The 15,645-nt window shown below is 36.8% G+C and overlaps 1 protein-coding gene across 1 annotated transcript in view; it reads left to right on the top strand.

The window, feature by feature from the left end:
* Positions 1 to 15,645, top strand: part of MAP1B (microtubule associated protein 1B) — a 66,193-nt gene that overhangs the window by 37,788 nt on the left and 12,760 nt on the right. The window contains exons 3-5 of the mRNA XM_039320704.1: positions 1,317 to 1,399; positions 4,995 to 5,135; positions 8,989 to 15,166. Of these exons, the coding sequence (XP_039176638.1) occupies positions 1,317 to 1,399; positions 4,995 to 5,135; positions 8,989 to 15,166 (6,402 nt within the window). The remainder of the gene's footprint in view (positions 1 to 1,316; positions 1,400 to 4,994; positions 5,136 to 8,988; positions 15,167 to 15,645) is intronic.

Here is a 15,645-nt window from a genome sequence, read left to right as displayed (position 1 = left end):
ATTATATATACTGTTTACACTAAAATACAGATATACACTTATGTATGTGTGTGTGTGTTTGTATGTATGTATGTATATCACAAGCCAATTTAATTTTCTTAATCTGAAGGCTAGGAATAGAATGTTTCCTTTATTGAAATTGAGAAAAATGGGTGAAACTATAAACTCTCTTTAACAAAGTTGAACTTAATTTTGAATAAGAATCACATATACCTTATGGCTCCCATCCAGTTTGAAATAAAGCCCATAGGTTCAATAGAATTTATTTCTGAATTGCTTGTGCTTGTGAAAGGAAATGCTTTTAAAGAATTAAGTCTATATTCTATAAACATTTATTATGTATTGTAGACTGTTTATTTTAGAGCATTTATAGGCTATCCCAATCTGATTGATTCTGGATGGAGTACAGGAGCAAATACATATGCCATTTGTATCAATCATATTGGACATTCTGCTTTATCTCTTATACTCTTGGGATGTCTCTTTTAATGATGTGTTTGCCATCTGGAGTTTTTAATAAGGATTTCTTTTGAGTAGATTAAAAAAAAGGTCTGCCACCTGATTAATTGTTGGTATCATTGCAAATCAATATTTTAATCAATTGATGTAGCTGATCAATTAAACATTGTGATACTAGTGATTTTGTAAAAACAATATAGAAGGACTTTGAGAAAAGAACTTTATAGGACAAGTTGGCATTTGAATAAACATAGATGACATATTGTTGGTTGTTACTAATACCACAAGCTCAATTGTATAATTTCACTGGTACAAATTAATATTCTGAAATACATTGAACTGAAAAAAATATCATTTTTTAAACTTGTCAGTTAAACAGTTTGCTCTCTATATGCTTTTTTTTTGGTCAAGATTGATTAATTCTTTTTAATAAAATGTACCATGGTACTTTCCTGAGATGTTGGACTAATTGCCAGTTTGGTACTTAAACAGTGGCTTTGTCTTCATAATCCCAGTCTAAATTGCTAATTAATTGCACTCCCTCTCTCAACAAAGAAGCACTCATCAAAATTATGCCAAGAAAAGGAAAGTTAGAAAAAGGTACGGCTGGCAGTTGCATTGAAAAATAAACACATTTCTGGTATTATGAAACTACAGTAAATGAATCAAAAGGTTTAAAAGGTTTTTAGGCTCTGTGTTACCTGATCACCATTCTTTCATAATACTAACATGTAGATTTTATTTTAAATGTTCTGCAAAAAAGCAGTTTGCTAAGAAGAATAAATGTCTATAGGGAAAACATGAATATATAAAATGCAGGATTTAAAATTCATTTTTGTTTTCTTCCATATTCACAGGTCAGAAAATCCTTCACCACAGAAGTGAAGTTTTAGAAACTGTTGTGTTGATTAATCCTTCAGATGAAGCAGTCAGCACTGAGGTAAAATAAACTTTAAAAAATCATACCTATGCTAATATACTTTAATCAAAATTACATGTATGGCATAAAATAACTCAAAGCAACTAGACCAGAGATACTGATATTTATATTTACATATTTTATCTATATCGCTCAAAATGAAATAGAATGCATGTCTACTGTTCAGTAAATTCCACTGAGTTTAGTGTGAATTACATTCAGGTATACTAATAGTATATATTAATATAGTGGTTTAATTATGTTATATTTTTAGTTGCAGGCTTATCTCTCATTTTTCATCCACACCTAGATGAAAATAAAACCTAAATATATGACTCAATGAGTAAATGGTATTTCATATTCTCTTCCATGTTCTTGGTGACATTGTATATATTCTTTTATAATTTATGAAGAAAAAGCAAATGATGTGAATATAATATAAAATAACATGCATGGCAGATTGGTGGGGGTATCCTGTTTCTCTCAGTGGTCAATCAAATGCTTGTGACAAATCTATAAATACTCAGAGAGACAGGTGACTTTTCCTATTGTTCCTATCTTTTCATCTAAACCATCTTGAAGAGTAGTGCTCATCCATTTATTTGGTAAAGCTCTTCTACATGTTTTTCTGCTTAATTTAAACAAATTTCTGATTATTACATTTTTTCTTAGGGTTTTCTACCAGTTTTCCAAATATCCAATATTCTGGTGATATTTTCCAACAAATATCAACTCAGCCAACGTATAATCTTCTGGATCCTTTTGGATCTTTTTTTAATTACTGTTTGATTGGATATTTTCTTCTCATTTTTCATGGAAATTATTTTCTGGAGGATGTTCTATATTTTTGTAAAATATTGCCAATTGTCATATTTAATTTGAGAACTCTTTAATCCTTGTATTTCTTTAACATATCTTTAATTTCCTTATCATCCAAAATCCTGATCTCTTTATTTCCAAGCTCCCATCTGATTTTAAGTCACTCAACAAACTGCTCACAATTCTTTTATATCTCACTGCTTTTTGTTCATTTTTTACCCTATGCTAATATTGTCCAAATGGGTTAAGTCACAATTCCCAGTTTCCTATAAATATTTGTTTGTGTTTTAAAACTTTTCTTTGGGTTTTTTTTGGGGGGGGGGTTAATGGGGCGTTGTTTTTATTTGTTGTTTTATTAAAGTCAACTTTGTTCTTATCTGAGGAAGTTTTTATTTTTTAAAAAACAAGTATTTTTCTTTTTTACAGTAATATAATAGATATTCCTCATTATAAGTTAACAACATTCTCACAATGAATATTTGGCAAGAATTTTATCAATTTCTTACTTTTGCCAATTTCTGCATGCCACTCTCTTAAATATATAAAATGTAGGAGTAAAATGCAGAAGTCGTATATTAGTGTTTTTCCTGGAAAAGCTGTTGACTTTGTAAAGTGTTCTGGCAGCCTTTCTAGAGTTTTATCAGCAGGCACACGAAACAATAGAAGAAAAGAATTCTGTTTTTAATGGATCTAGTGCATTTAAAAGGGATGAAATTTAAGTGACATTCATGAGATAATCAAACGCTAATCTCATTGTTTAATGATAATGATAAATAGGAAAGGGACATAGCCCATTAAAAATAATGGTACATTTTTATATCCTAGCACAATTAGTTTTAAATCAGCATGAAATTTGCTTTTTTCTGCTTCCTTAAGCTTTTAGTGATCATCCCTGAACTCGTTATAAAAGGTAAAAATAATAATAATAATAATAATAATAATAATAATAATAATAATAATAATAATAGAGTTGGAAGGGACCTTGGAAGTCATCGAGTCCAACCCCCTGCTCAGGTAGGAACCCTACACCATTTCGGACAAATGGCTGTCCAGTCTCTTCTTAAAAACTTCCAGTGTTGGAGCATTCATCGCTTCTGGAGGCAGGTTGTTCCATTGGTTAATTGTTCTAACTGTCAGGAAGTTTCTCCTTAGTTCTAAGTTGCTTCTCTCCTTGATCAGTTTCCATCCGTTGCTTCTCGTCCTACCTTCAGGCACTTTGGAGAATAACTTGACTCCCTCTTCTTTGTGGCAGCCCCTGAGATATTGGAACACTGCTATCATGTCCCCCCTCGTCCTTCTCTTCGTTAAACTAGGCATACCCAATTCCAGCAACAGTTCCTTATATGTTTTAGCCTCCAGCCCCCTAATCATCTTTGTTGCTCTTCTCTGTACTCTTTCTAGAGTCATTGAATTCATTGAATCATATGTGTCTGAAATGAGGAACAAACAAGAAAACATGTGCTGTCCCAATGCAAACTCCATGGCGTGTGAGGTGTTTGATGCTCTCTGAGCAGGGTTATTTTCTTGCAGACGTTTCATTAGCAAACTAGATAACATCTACAGTATTGAAGCAGCTCAACCTTGAGCTACATATATTCTCTTTCAGTCCATTTTGCATCATTTCCTGTGTGGAACTGCAGTGCAAGTAATTTTCCCATTGCTAGAATCACCCACTTCGTCCCACCTCCTGTGGTCTTCCTCTTCCTGCTAGGTAATAAAGCACTGTAATCACAATTCCCTACCCTCCACAGATGTTCTGCAGAACATCTTTAACAGGAAACTGCAGTCAGAGAAGAAAATGAATGCTAGCTAATTGCCATCGTTAGTGCTACCACATTCCCCAGATGGAAGGGTGGTTAATTAATTGTGTTAGGAAAGGAAAGATGAGGATTCTGAGATGCATAAGATGCTGCTGATAGTTGTGGAGGCAAAGCCAGTGTTCATATGGAAGGGCCTCTTTTTTCCATGCATGTTTACTTCAGAATATATATCCTATGAAAATAAATACCTTAACAATCTTTTAAAAGCTTTCCTTTAATATTTCAGATTTAAAACACAAAATTCACTTTCAGACCTAATTATTAATACATATCTTGGGTTCATTTGGCTTTGTAGTCATGATAACATATCTGCGGAAGTCTCTTCCCATGAAAGTGCACCTAGAATCTACTGTTATTCCATTTCAGGGCAAGGCAAATTCACACAACATGCTTATCAATTATGTGGTTTTCCTTGGCATTAACAACAAAAAACCTGGATGACTTACCAGATGACAGCAAAGAAGTACAAAAAACTATTTTTGATTTCCTCTAATGGTCATCCAAATATTTACAATCTAGTAGTCCCAATATTGTGCAGACCAGATCCCCTGCTTAGGATTATTATGAATAACAGCATAAATGTTTACTTTTCCAGACTTCCCAAACTTCTTAATTTTCACTGGAGAGGGTATTCTGTTTTTTTAACTTGATTGAATTAACATTATTTTTTTTATTTTAAATAGGAATCCCCTTCCATTTCCTTATATATGTGGGATTTGTTTTTATTTTTACAAAACAATTGTCCTCCCTCTTTGAAACATTCCTCCTTTTTGGATAAATATGGTCCAAATAATTTATTTGAGACTATTAATATTAATTTTTTCCCTAATAAAAGCATGAAGTATAAAAGATGTTTCAAAGTTAAGTCCAAGGGTAATTTATAATTTATTTGAGATTATTAATATTATTTTTTTATCTAATAAAAGCATGAAGTATAAAAGATGTTTCAAAGTCATTATTTGTATCTTATACCACAGGTGCGTTTAATGATAACAGATGCTGCACGACATAAACTTCTGGTACTAACTGGGCAGAACTTTGAAAATACAGGCGAACTCATTCTTCAGTCAGGTTCTTTCTCATTTCAGAATTTCATTGAGATCTTCACAGACCAAGAGGTTTGTTTCTTAATTGTTGCTACTCTATAATTCATTGGAACGAAGATTTTGTTTGTACTTCTGATTGTACAGCAGATTTATTCATTTAGTGTTTTGAAGAGGAGTAAAAAAAAATCAGAAATAGATATCCATCATGCTATTCATTTTAAAAATACTGTGTAGACTGCAGGACAAGGAATAAAAGATAGTCAATTTTTATTTATTTAGATAATCCAGAGTACATGGCTAATTCTCAGTTAACGAGCACACGTTTTGCAATCATTCAAACGTATGACAGTGCTGAACTAGTGGTGGTTACAACTGGTTCTTAAACTGATTCCTCCGGTTGTTCAACATCCCTGTGATTACGTGATCATGATCAGGGCACTTGGCAACCAGCTTGCACATGCATGAAGAGCGTTCGGAGGCTGCAGTTGGTTCAGAACGCAGCCACGAGAGCGATTGTGGGCGCGCCAAGGTACGCCCACGTGTCACCTATCCTCCGCGAGCTGCACTGGCTTCCTGTGGGTCTCCGGACGCAATTCAAGGTGTTGGTTATCACCTTTAAAGCCCTTCATGGCATAGGGCCAGGTTACTTACAGGACCGCATTCTGCTGCACAGCTCCCAGAGACCGGTGAGGTCCCATAGATTGGGCCTCCTTCAGGTCCCGTCGGCCAGACAATGTCGGCTGGCGGGCCCTCGGGGAAGGGCCTTTTCTGTGGTGGCTCCGACCTGGTGGAATCAACTTCCCCCCGAGGTTCGAACTACTCCCACCCTGCCGGCCTTTAAGAAGGCCGTTAAAACCCTCCTGTTCCGGCAGGCCTGGGGCTGATGTCCCCAGGGGGCCGGGATATGATCGGACTCGCGGTATGACTGCTTTATTTTATTGTTTTATCATTGTTTTAACTTTGTACGCCGCCCTGAGTCCTTTGGGATTGGGTGGCATATAAACACTGAAAATAAATAAATAAATAAATAAGTGTGATGGTTACAGCATCCCACAGTCACATGACTGTGATTTGCAAACTTTCCTGCAGCTTCTCACAAGTGAAGTCAATGAGAAAGCCAGCAGGGAAGGTCTCAAGTTGCTCAAGTAAAATACCCCTGCCTGCAGAACCACCTCCAGTCCTCCTTTGCTTGCGCCACTCCTGGCTGGCCACCTGCACAACCTTGCACACCCGCCCCAAGTCTCACTGTGCTTGTGTGGTGCCTCTCCAGTGATTTGCATACCCTCTCCTGGCCACTTGAACATCCTTTCCCAATGTCATTGAGCTTACCTCACTCTTCCCTTACTACTTGCATACCTTCCCTCACCCGACAGCAGCCATTTCAATCTCCACCATGCTTGCATTGTGTCTCCCTGCCACCTGCACACTCACTAAACCCAACTGTGCTCAAACTGCACCTCCTTTGTACACTCTCTCCCACTCTCTCTTTACCTGCCTGCCAGCTTGTGAGCTGCCCAGGACTTGCAACTTCTTTTTTTTTTATTATTGAAAAATTTTTAAAAGTTTTTACAAAAAACAGAAAACAACAATAGAACAACAAAACAAAAAAACCCCACAGAATTAAACCAAAACAACCCTCCCCCCACCCTCCCCAAACCACCCAGACCCTCCCCCCCCCCCGGAGCTTCCCAGAGCAGAATATAGGCTTAATTAAAAAAATTGTATAAAAAGAAAAAAAAGAAAAAAGAAAGATTAACAATAGAATATATATATATATATATATATGTAAAAATAAAAGTTATAAAAAAGCTAAATAATATTTTTTTATATCCAATTTAAATTGTATAAACTTTATCCATTTGTCCCAAATAGCAAAAAAATTCTCTTGCGATTGTTCTTTTAAGAAAGCCGAAATCTTTGCCATTTCCGCCAGGTAAGATACTTTAAAAAACCACTCCTGCAAGGTGGGCAAAGATTCCTTCTTCCAGTATTGTCCTACTAACAACCTTGCGGCTGTGATCAGATTCAACATCAATATAACCTCCTTTGCATCACAATCAGTAACTATACCTAACAAAAATAATTGTGGAGTAAATTTTACCCTCTTTCTAAAGATTCTCTGAATATTCCACCATATCTTAATCCAAAAAGCTTTTATATTTTTACACGACCACCAAATATGATAATAGGTGGCATCCAAACAACCACATCTCCAACATTTAGGCTGTAGGTCAGGATACATGAGAGACATTTTTTGTGGATCAAGGTGCCATCTATAAAACATTTTATAAAAATTCTCCCTTAAATTCTGAGCTTGTATAAATTTAACATTCCTCACCCAGATAATTTCCCAGATATCCAGTGGAACTGGTTCACCAAAATTCTGCGCCCATTTAATCATACAATCTTTAATTAATTCTGATTCTGAATCCAGTTCCACTAGAACCCCATAAATTCTCTTAATATGGGTTTGTCTTTGGTCCTTTACTTGCTTAAAAAGATTTTCATCTTCTCTAAGAAAACCCACCTTACGATCCAACTTCCATCTATCTGCTAATTGTCTATATTGAAACCAAGAATAAGTAATATTTTCATGTACTAACTCTTCCAATAATTTTAACTGCCAATTATGTCCATCCCGTCTGAGTAATTGTGTATAAGACACCGTATCCATTTTAACACCTCTCCTTATACCCTCTATCGCATGCCAAGGTATAGCCCATAGTGGTATTTTAAAATCACTTTTATAATATTTTCTCCAAACCCTAAGTAAAGAAGTTCTTATAATATGAGATTTAAAAACCCAATCCACTTTCTTATTAAATATTAAATAGGCATGCCAACCGAAAAGTAAATCCCATCCCTCCAGATGGAGTATCTCCAAATTTGTTAAATTTACCCAATCACTAATTAATGTTAAAGCCACCGCATCGTGGTATAATTTTAAATTCTTGTTGGCTTCCCCACTGACTTTGGTTGTTGGAATCCAGTTAGAAAGTTGCAAGAAGATGCTTGCTTAATGGCCTGTGATCCCCACTTAACAATGATAACTGGGACTGCAAGAATTGCCATGAAATCACATGACATTGTGCTTTATAACTGTACATAATTGGTAGAGGTCTAATAGGCCCAAGAAAGCGCATTCCCACATTTAATGTCTCAGAAATCTGACAAATGACAAATGCTGTTTCCATCCCAGGGCTGGAACTGAATCCTGCTTAGGAGGATATTCATTTTTTTCCCTAGGATTGTCTCTTGCTGGGATATAGCCATCTTAACCATCTTTCTCAAAAACAGAAAACAGTGTATCAGGTGAAGGTTATTAAAAACGAGGTCACATGAAGGCTTCTGTGCATTATGAATATATATTCAAGTCAGAAGCCAAGTATATTTGTTTCTGAAACAAACCTAGACAAGGAACTAGAAGCAGGTTTTTTTTAGTCCAGATTTTTTACACCTGTATATTCTAGTATATCTGCCTCCTTCACAAATGTAATTCATGTTTACTTTGCCCTTTAAATGTACGTAATAATACTATCCAAGTCTGAAATAATAAAATTAAATTGGCTCAATCTTTCTGGGAAGTCAGCAAATACAGCTAAGATATTTCCATGGCTATACCCATGATGGAATATAAATACTTCTAAAATAAAAGCAATATTTATTCTTAATATGGAAATGCCTTGCTGCTAAGCCAGTATATGATTGCTATTTTTTTCTTGTGGATAATAGTGTATATCAGAGAAAAGAAGACTTTAGACCAGCATAATTACTTTGATTTGTACTAGAATACTGAAATCAATTACAAGGCCAAAGGCAAAGTTCTGACTCAGGAGGTGCATCCACTTTCTACTGAGTCTCAATTTAATTTTGTGACATAAATATGAATTAAGTGTGTATTTCTGCTTGGGTTTTTCAATTTCAGATTGGAGAATTGTTGAGCACTACTCACCCTGCCAACAAAGCCAGCTTAACACTTTTCTGTCCCGAGGAAGGGGACTGGAAGAATTCAAACCTTGACAGACACAACCTTCAAGATTTCATCAACATTAAGCTGAATTCTTCTTCTATTTTGCCTGAAATGGAAGGGCTTTCTGAATTCACAGAATACTTGTCAGAGTCAGTGGAAGTACCATCACCATTTGATATTTTGGAGCCACCAACATCAGGAGGCTTTCTGAAACTTTCTAAGCCTTGTTGTTACATTTTCCCTGGTGGAAGAGGAGATTCAGCACTATTTGCCGTGAATGGATTCAACATGCTTATCAATGGAGGTTCAGAGAGAAAATCTTGTTTCTGGAAACTCATCAGACATTTGGACAGAGTAGATTCAATTTTGCTTACTCACATTGGAGATGATAATTTGCCAGGAATTAACAGCATGTTACAACGGAAGATAGCAGAATTAGAAGAGGAGCAGTCTCAAGGCTCTACTACCAATAGCGACTGGATGAAAAATCTCATTTCACCTGATTTGGGAGTTATATTTCTTAATGTTCCTGAAAGCCTAGGAAATCCTGATCCTAATTTGCAATTAAAAAGAAGTGTAGAAGAGGCTTGCTTTACATTGCAATACTTAAACAAGCTATCCATGAAACCAGAACCTCTCTTTAGAAATATAGGAAACAACACTGAACCCATTATCCTTTTTCAAAAAATGGGTGTAGGGAAACTGGAAATGTATGTGCTTAACCCAGTCAAAAACAGCAAAGAAATGCAATATTTCATGCAGCAGTGGACAGGTACAAACAAAGATAAAACTGAACTAGTGTTACCAAATGGTCAACAAATAGACATCCCAGTTTCCTACTTGACTTCGATCTCATCTTTGATTGTGTGGCATCCTGCAAACCCTGCTGAAAAAATTATCAGAGTTCTTTTCCCAGGGAACAGTACACAATATGGCATATTAGATGGCCTAGAGAAGCTCAAACATTTGGACTTCCTTAAACAACCAATAGTGACACAAAAAGACTTAAGTGGTAACCTGCCAAGTCCAGCAGTAAAGCAGACAAAATTGAAGCAGAGAACAGATAGTAAAGAAAGTCTCAAGCCAGTCACTAAAGCGCTGTCTACAAAGACTGTCAGAAAAGAATCAAGAGAGGAGGCATCTGATGCAGGGAAATCTAGCCCACCAGAAAAGGCTCAAAAAGTAGAAAATAAACCTGTCATAAAAAAGGATAAACCGGCAAAAAGTGAAAGTAGGCTCTCTGTGACCGAAAAAGATCTAATAGCAAAGGAGCAACAAATTGTGAAATCTGAAACTGTTGAAAAGCAAGCCTCTGATGTGAAACCAAAAGTAATAAAGGAGAAGCATGTGAAAAAGGAAGTGAAAGTAAAATCTGAGGAAAAACAAGAGGAGAAAGAAAAGTCAAAGAAAGAGGTGCCCAAGAAGGAGGAAAAATCCCAGACCAAGAAAGAAGAAAAGCCTAAAAAGGATGATTTGAAGAAAGAAATAAAGAAAGAATCTAAAAAAGAGCCAAAGAAAGAAGCTGCTCCAAAAGAATCCAAAAAAGAAGAGAAAAAGGAAGCGAAAAAGGAAGAAAAGAGAGAAATCAAGAAGCTTCCTAAGGAGATGAAGAAAACCTCTGCTGCTTTGCCTGAATCAAAGAAGGTTGCAGCAAAGCCAAAACCACAGAAGAGGGAAGAACCCATCAAAAAAGAAAGTGGACTTGTTGGGAAACCCAAAGAAAAAGTTAAAAGCAAGCCAGTGAAGAAAGATCTCAAAGTGGCTGAAACATCAGCTGCAGCCGCAGCTGTTTTGGGAGCTGGGGCTGCAACAGTAGCAGCTGCAAGCCTAGCAGCCAGTGGGAAAGAACTTGAAGTTGAGAGATCACTTATGTCTTCACCAGAAGACTTAACAAAGGATTTTGAAGAACTAAAAGCGGAAGAAGTTGAAGTAGTGAAGGAAACAAAGCTTCAGGAAGATAAAGTTAATAATGAAAGCCAGCCAACTGACATAGAACAAAAGGAAGATTACACAGTTAAAAAAGAAAAAATTGAAGGTCCAACTTATTCCCCTGATGAAGATATCACTGCTGCAGAACCTGAGGGAGAATGTGAACAAACTCCTGAAGAGCTGGAGTCTGTGGGAAAGGATAAGGTTGATGGCAGTGAAAAATTTGAGGAGGAAGGAGCAGGATTTGAAGAATCTTCTGAGGCAGGTGATTATGAAGAAAAGGCTGAGACTGAAGAGGCAGAAATACAAAGGGACAATGAGGAAGAAAAATTGCCAGCAAGTTTCAAAAAGCAAGAAGGCATAAAAGATATCATTGAAACAGGAGAGATTGAAAAAGAAATGATAGAAGCCCCTGAAAATGAAAAAATGAAAGGGTTAATGTATGATAAAAATGCAGAATTTAGAATGGAATATGAAGACCATTATGAAGAAAATGTAGATGAAACTACAGTTGAAAAGGCAGAAACAGAAGACACTGAGGAAGAAATTGAAGAAGACAAAACCGAGGAGATCAAAGATGAAGAGGAAACTGAAAAAATACAAGCTGGAGAGGATTACGTCATGGCTGTAGTAGACAAAGCAGCTGAAGCTGCTGAAATGGATGATAAATACGGTTTGCCTATAACTACTCCAACTAAATTGTCAGAATCTCCATCTCCAGCAAAGGAACCAGCATCTTCAATCCATGATGAAACTCTACCTGGTGGATCAGAAAGTGAAGCAACTGTTTCAGATGAAGAAAACAGAGAAGACCAGCCTGAGGAATTCACTGCTACTTCAGGTTATACCCAGTCCACTATTGAAATATCCAGTGAGCCAACCCCAATGGATGGAATGTCAACTCCAAGAGATGTAATGAGTGATGAAACAAATAATGAAGAAAGTGAATCTCCTTCCCAAGAATATGTTAACATTACTAAGTATGAGTCAGCACTATATTCTCAAGATTTTGCTAGACCTAAAATTGCTCCTCTTCCTGATGCTTTTAATGGATTATCTGAAGGATCAAAAACAGATGCTACTGAAGGCAAAGACTATAATGTTTCAGCTTCTACCATTTCACCACCTTCTTCATTAGAGGAAGATAAATTTAACAAATCTTCCTTCCAGGATCTGTATCATTTTCGGGAAAATGAATTCAAAACTATTAATAAATTAGAAATTTCAGAAACTTGGGATGAGAAGATAGATGAAAGTCCAGCCCCATTATCACCAGTTGCTAAAACACCTCTTAGTGAACGTAGTGTGAACTTTTCCCTAACTCCCAATGAGATTAAAACATCAACTGAGCCTGTATCTCTCACAATACTGCCAGAAAAACATCACGAAACCCAGGAAGAGCAGTGCCCCAGCCCTGATGATAAAACATTAGAAGTGGTATCTCCTTCACAATCAGCTGCTGGAAGTGCTGGTCACACACCTTATTATCAGTCTCCCACTGATGAAAAGTCAAACCAACTTCCAACTGAGATTCCTGGAAAGACAACTGAAGTACCAATCAGTGTTGAAGTTAGTGATGCCAAAGACAATGTTGCAAAACACAGAATAAGCCCAATGGATGAACCAGTACCTGATTCTGCATCACCTTTTGAGAAAGTGCTTTCACCTTTACGAAGTCCACCGCTTATTGGTACAGAATCTTCTTATGACACATTTTTAAGTGCTGATATAAAATCTCTCAAAGAAACTGAAACCACTTTTGAAAAGAAAAGTGAAACAAGTGATTCTGTCTTGCAGAAGAGCTCAGTTTCTGAATTTGCTTCAACAAACATTTTCCAAGATCAGCAGGATGAAAAAGATTTGGAACTGACACCTCCAAAATCAGACATTTTTCTAGAAAAGAAAAAGGATGATTTAGAAACTTCAGAGATTCAGTCTGCATTAGTTTTGGATGAGAGGAAGCTGGCAGAGGTTTCTCCTACTCAGGTGGATGTTAGTCATTTAGGCTATTTCAAAGAGGACACTAAAATGTCAATATCTGAAAGTACTCTGTCTGATAAATCTGCAACCCCTGTTGATGAAGTTGTAGCAGAAGATACTTATTCACATATTGAAGGAGTTGCATCTGTGTCTACAGCTTCTGTTGCTACTAGTTCATTCCCAGAACCAACCACTGATGATGTATCTCCTTCATTACATGCTGAGGTTGGATCTCCTCACTCTACTGAAGTTGATGATTCTCTTTCTGTGTCGGTTGTACAAACACCAACAACATTTCAAGAAACAGAAATGTCTCCATCGAAAGAAGATTGTCCAAGACCAATGTCTATTTCTCCACCAGACTTTTCTCCTAAAACAGCAAAGTCAAGGACTCCAATACTAGATCACAGATCTCCTGAACAATCAACTACGTCAGTAGAATTTGGACAAGATTCACCTGAACAGTCTTTGGCCATGGATTTTAGCAGACAGTCACCTGAGCAACCCATAGTAGGTGCTGCTGTGCATCATATATCTGAAAATGGTCCCACAGAAGTTGATTTTAGCCCTTCAGAGATGCAAGAATATGGATTTCCAAATAAAATATCGCCAGAGGAACAAGTATGTTTTAGCCACGAGAAAGATATTTCAGAGATTATTTCAGTTTCTCAGATAGAGGCTTCGCCTTCACCTTCCACTTCCTCTGTTCATACACCTTCACAGGCAAGTTCTCCCCTGCAAGAAGAAATTCTATCAGCTGTTACACAGCCTAGTGATATGCCAATACATTCTACATTTCCATCAGAAAAAATGCAAAGCTTAGGAGAGAAACTCTCACCAAAGTCTGATTTATCTTCATTGACACCACGGGAATCTTCTCCTTTATATTCACCTAGCTTTTCAGATTCACCACCCATAATGAAAGAAACAATGGCTGCTTCTCAGTCATCTCTATTATCGCTGCAAGTATCCCCAGACAAATTGCTTGGCTATCATACATCAATAGTTCAAGACCCTGAGACAAAACATGGTCAAGCGCTTCTAGTATCTAAGGATCAGGAAGATACAGAAGAAACATCCATATCACCAGAACCACTTATTTATTCTTATAAGGAAACTGGAAAAAGCACTAGGTCACCTGAGGCTGTTAGCTATTCCTATGAAAAAACAGAGGAAGTCATTGAATCCCCTGAAACCTTTGATTACAGCTATGCTGCAAAAGAAATCACCAGATCAATAGAGGCAGATAATTATTCCTATGAGAAAACAGAAAAAAGCACTAAGTCACCAGAAACCCTTGATTATTCTTATGAAAAATCCACCAAACCATCAGAGTCTGTCCATTATTCTTTTGAGTCCACAGAGAAAGCTACCAAATCACCTGACATTTCAAGTTATCGCTATGAGAATGAAAAATACTTTGTTTCAGAAAAATCTGAAATCCGTCAAGATGTTGATTTATGTCTTGTCTCATCCTGTGAATACAAGCATCCCAAAACAGAACTGTCACCTTCTTTTATAAATCCTAATCCCTTAGAATGGTTTGCAAGTGAAGAACAACCTCAAGACCAAGAAAAGCTGTTAATTCAGTCAGGAGGTGCTCCCCCACCCTCTGGAGGAAAACAGCAAGCTCGCCTGTGTGGTGAAACTCCCCCAACTTCTGTAAGTGAATCTGCTCCGTCACAGACCGACTCAGATGTACCCCCTGAAACAGAAGAGTGTCCTTCTATTACAGCAGATGCTAACATTGATTCAGAAGATGAATCTGAAACGATACCAACAGATAAAACAATTACGTATGAACACATTGATCCTCCCCCAGTCCCTGTTCAAGATCGCAGCCCTTCACCTAGGCACCCAGATGTCTCCATGGTAGATCCAGAGACATTGCCTATTGACCAGAACCTAGGGAAGCCTTTGAAAAAGGATCTGAAAGAAAAAACAAAAACAAAAAAGCAGGGGACTAAGACCAAATCTTCCTCTCCTGCCAAGAAGAGTGATAGCAAACCTAAGCAAGTGGCTTCTCCAAAACCTGCTGGCTTGAAGGAATCATTGGATAAAGTTTCCAGAACAGCTTCTCCAAAGAAGAAAGAGTCTGTGGAGAAAGCTGCCAAAAATATCTCTACTCCAGAGATAAAATCATCTCATAATGAAGAGAAAGATAAGGAAACTAAGAATGCGGCGAATTCTACAACATCAAAGTCAGCAAAAACTACAACCTCAGGTGAGACAAATTGTAAAGTTAATCTCATATATCATCTCCCTTGAGCCTGTTGTCTTTAAAATGTACCAGATTGCAACACTCAAAATTCTCAGCCTTCATTGACAGCTCTGGTGGCTAAGAATTCTGAAAGTTGTAATTCCAACACAACTGGATTACTGTAACTAAATTACTAAAGAGAATGTAGAGATATTTTTCTGTAGCTGTATTTAAATCTGCCTGCTTTAAAAGCCATTATTTTACATGGGGACCATTGAAATAGTGTTAAGTCAGTTTATTTCAGACTTGTTAACCTGAATGATTTTGGTACGATTCAACGATAGAAAAACATTGAATTTTTTAATGAAACATTTATGTTTGTCTACATGTGTTTCTAAACAATATTTCAAAATAGTGTGCTGCTGTGCAAGACAAAACAAAATTCCCACAGTAAACATTTTACCATGTGGACAATATGCTAGCATTTTTAAGAATCAATGGTA

This window comes from Crotalus tigris, unplaced genomic scaffold (genome assembly GCF_016545835.1).
Source record: "Crotalus tigris isolate CLP2741 ecotype Arizona unplaced genomic scaffold, ASM1654583v1 scf7180000023687.2574627, whole genome shotgun sequence".
Taxonomy (NCBI): Eukaryota; Metazoa; Chordata; class Lepidosauria; order Squamata; family Viperidae; genus Crotalus; species Crotalus tigris.
This window is presented reverse-complemented; position numbering and strand designations above follow the sequence as displayed.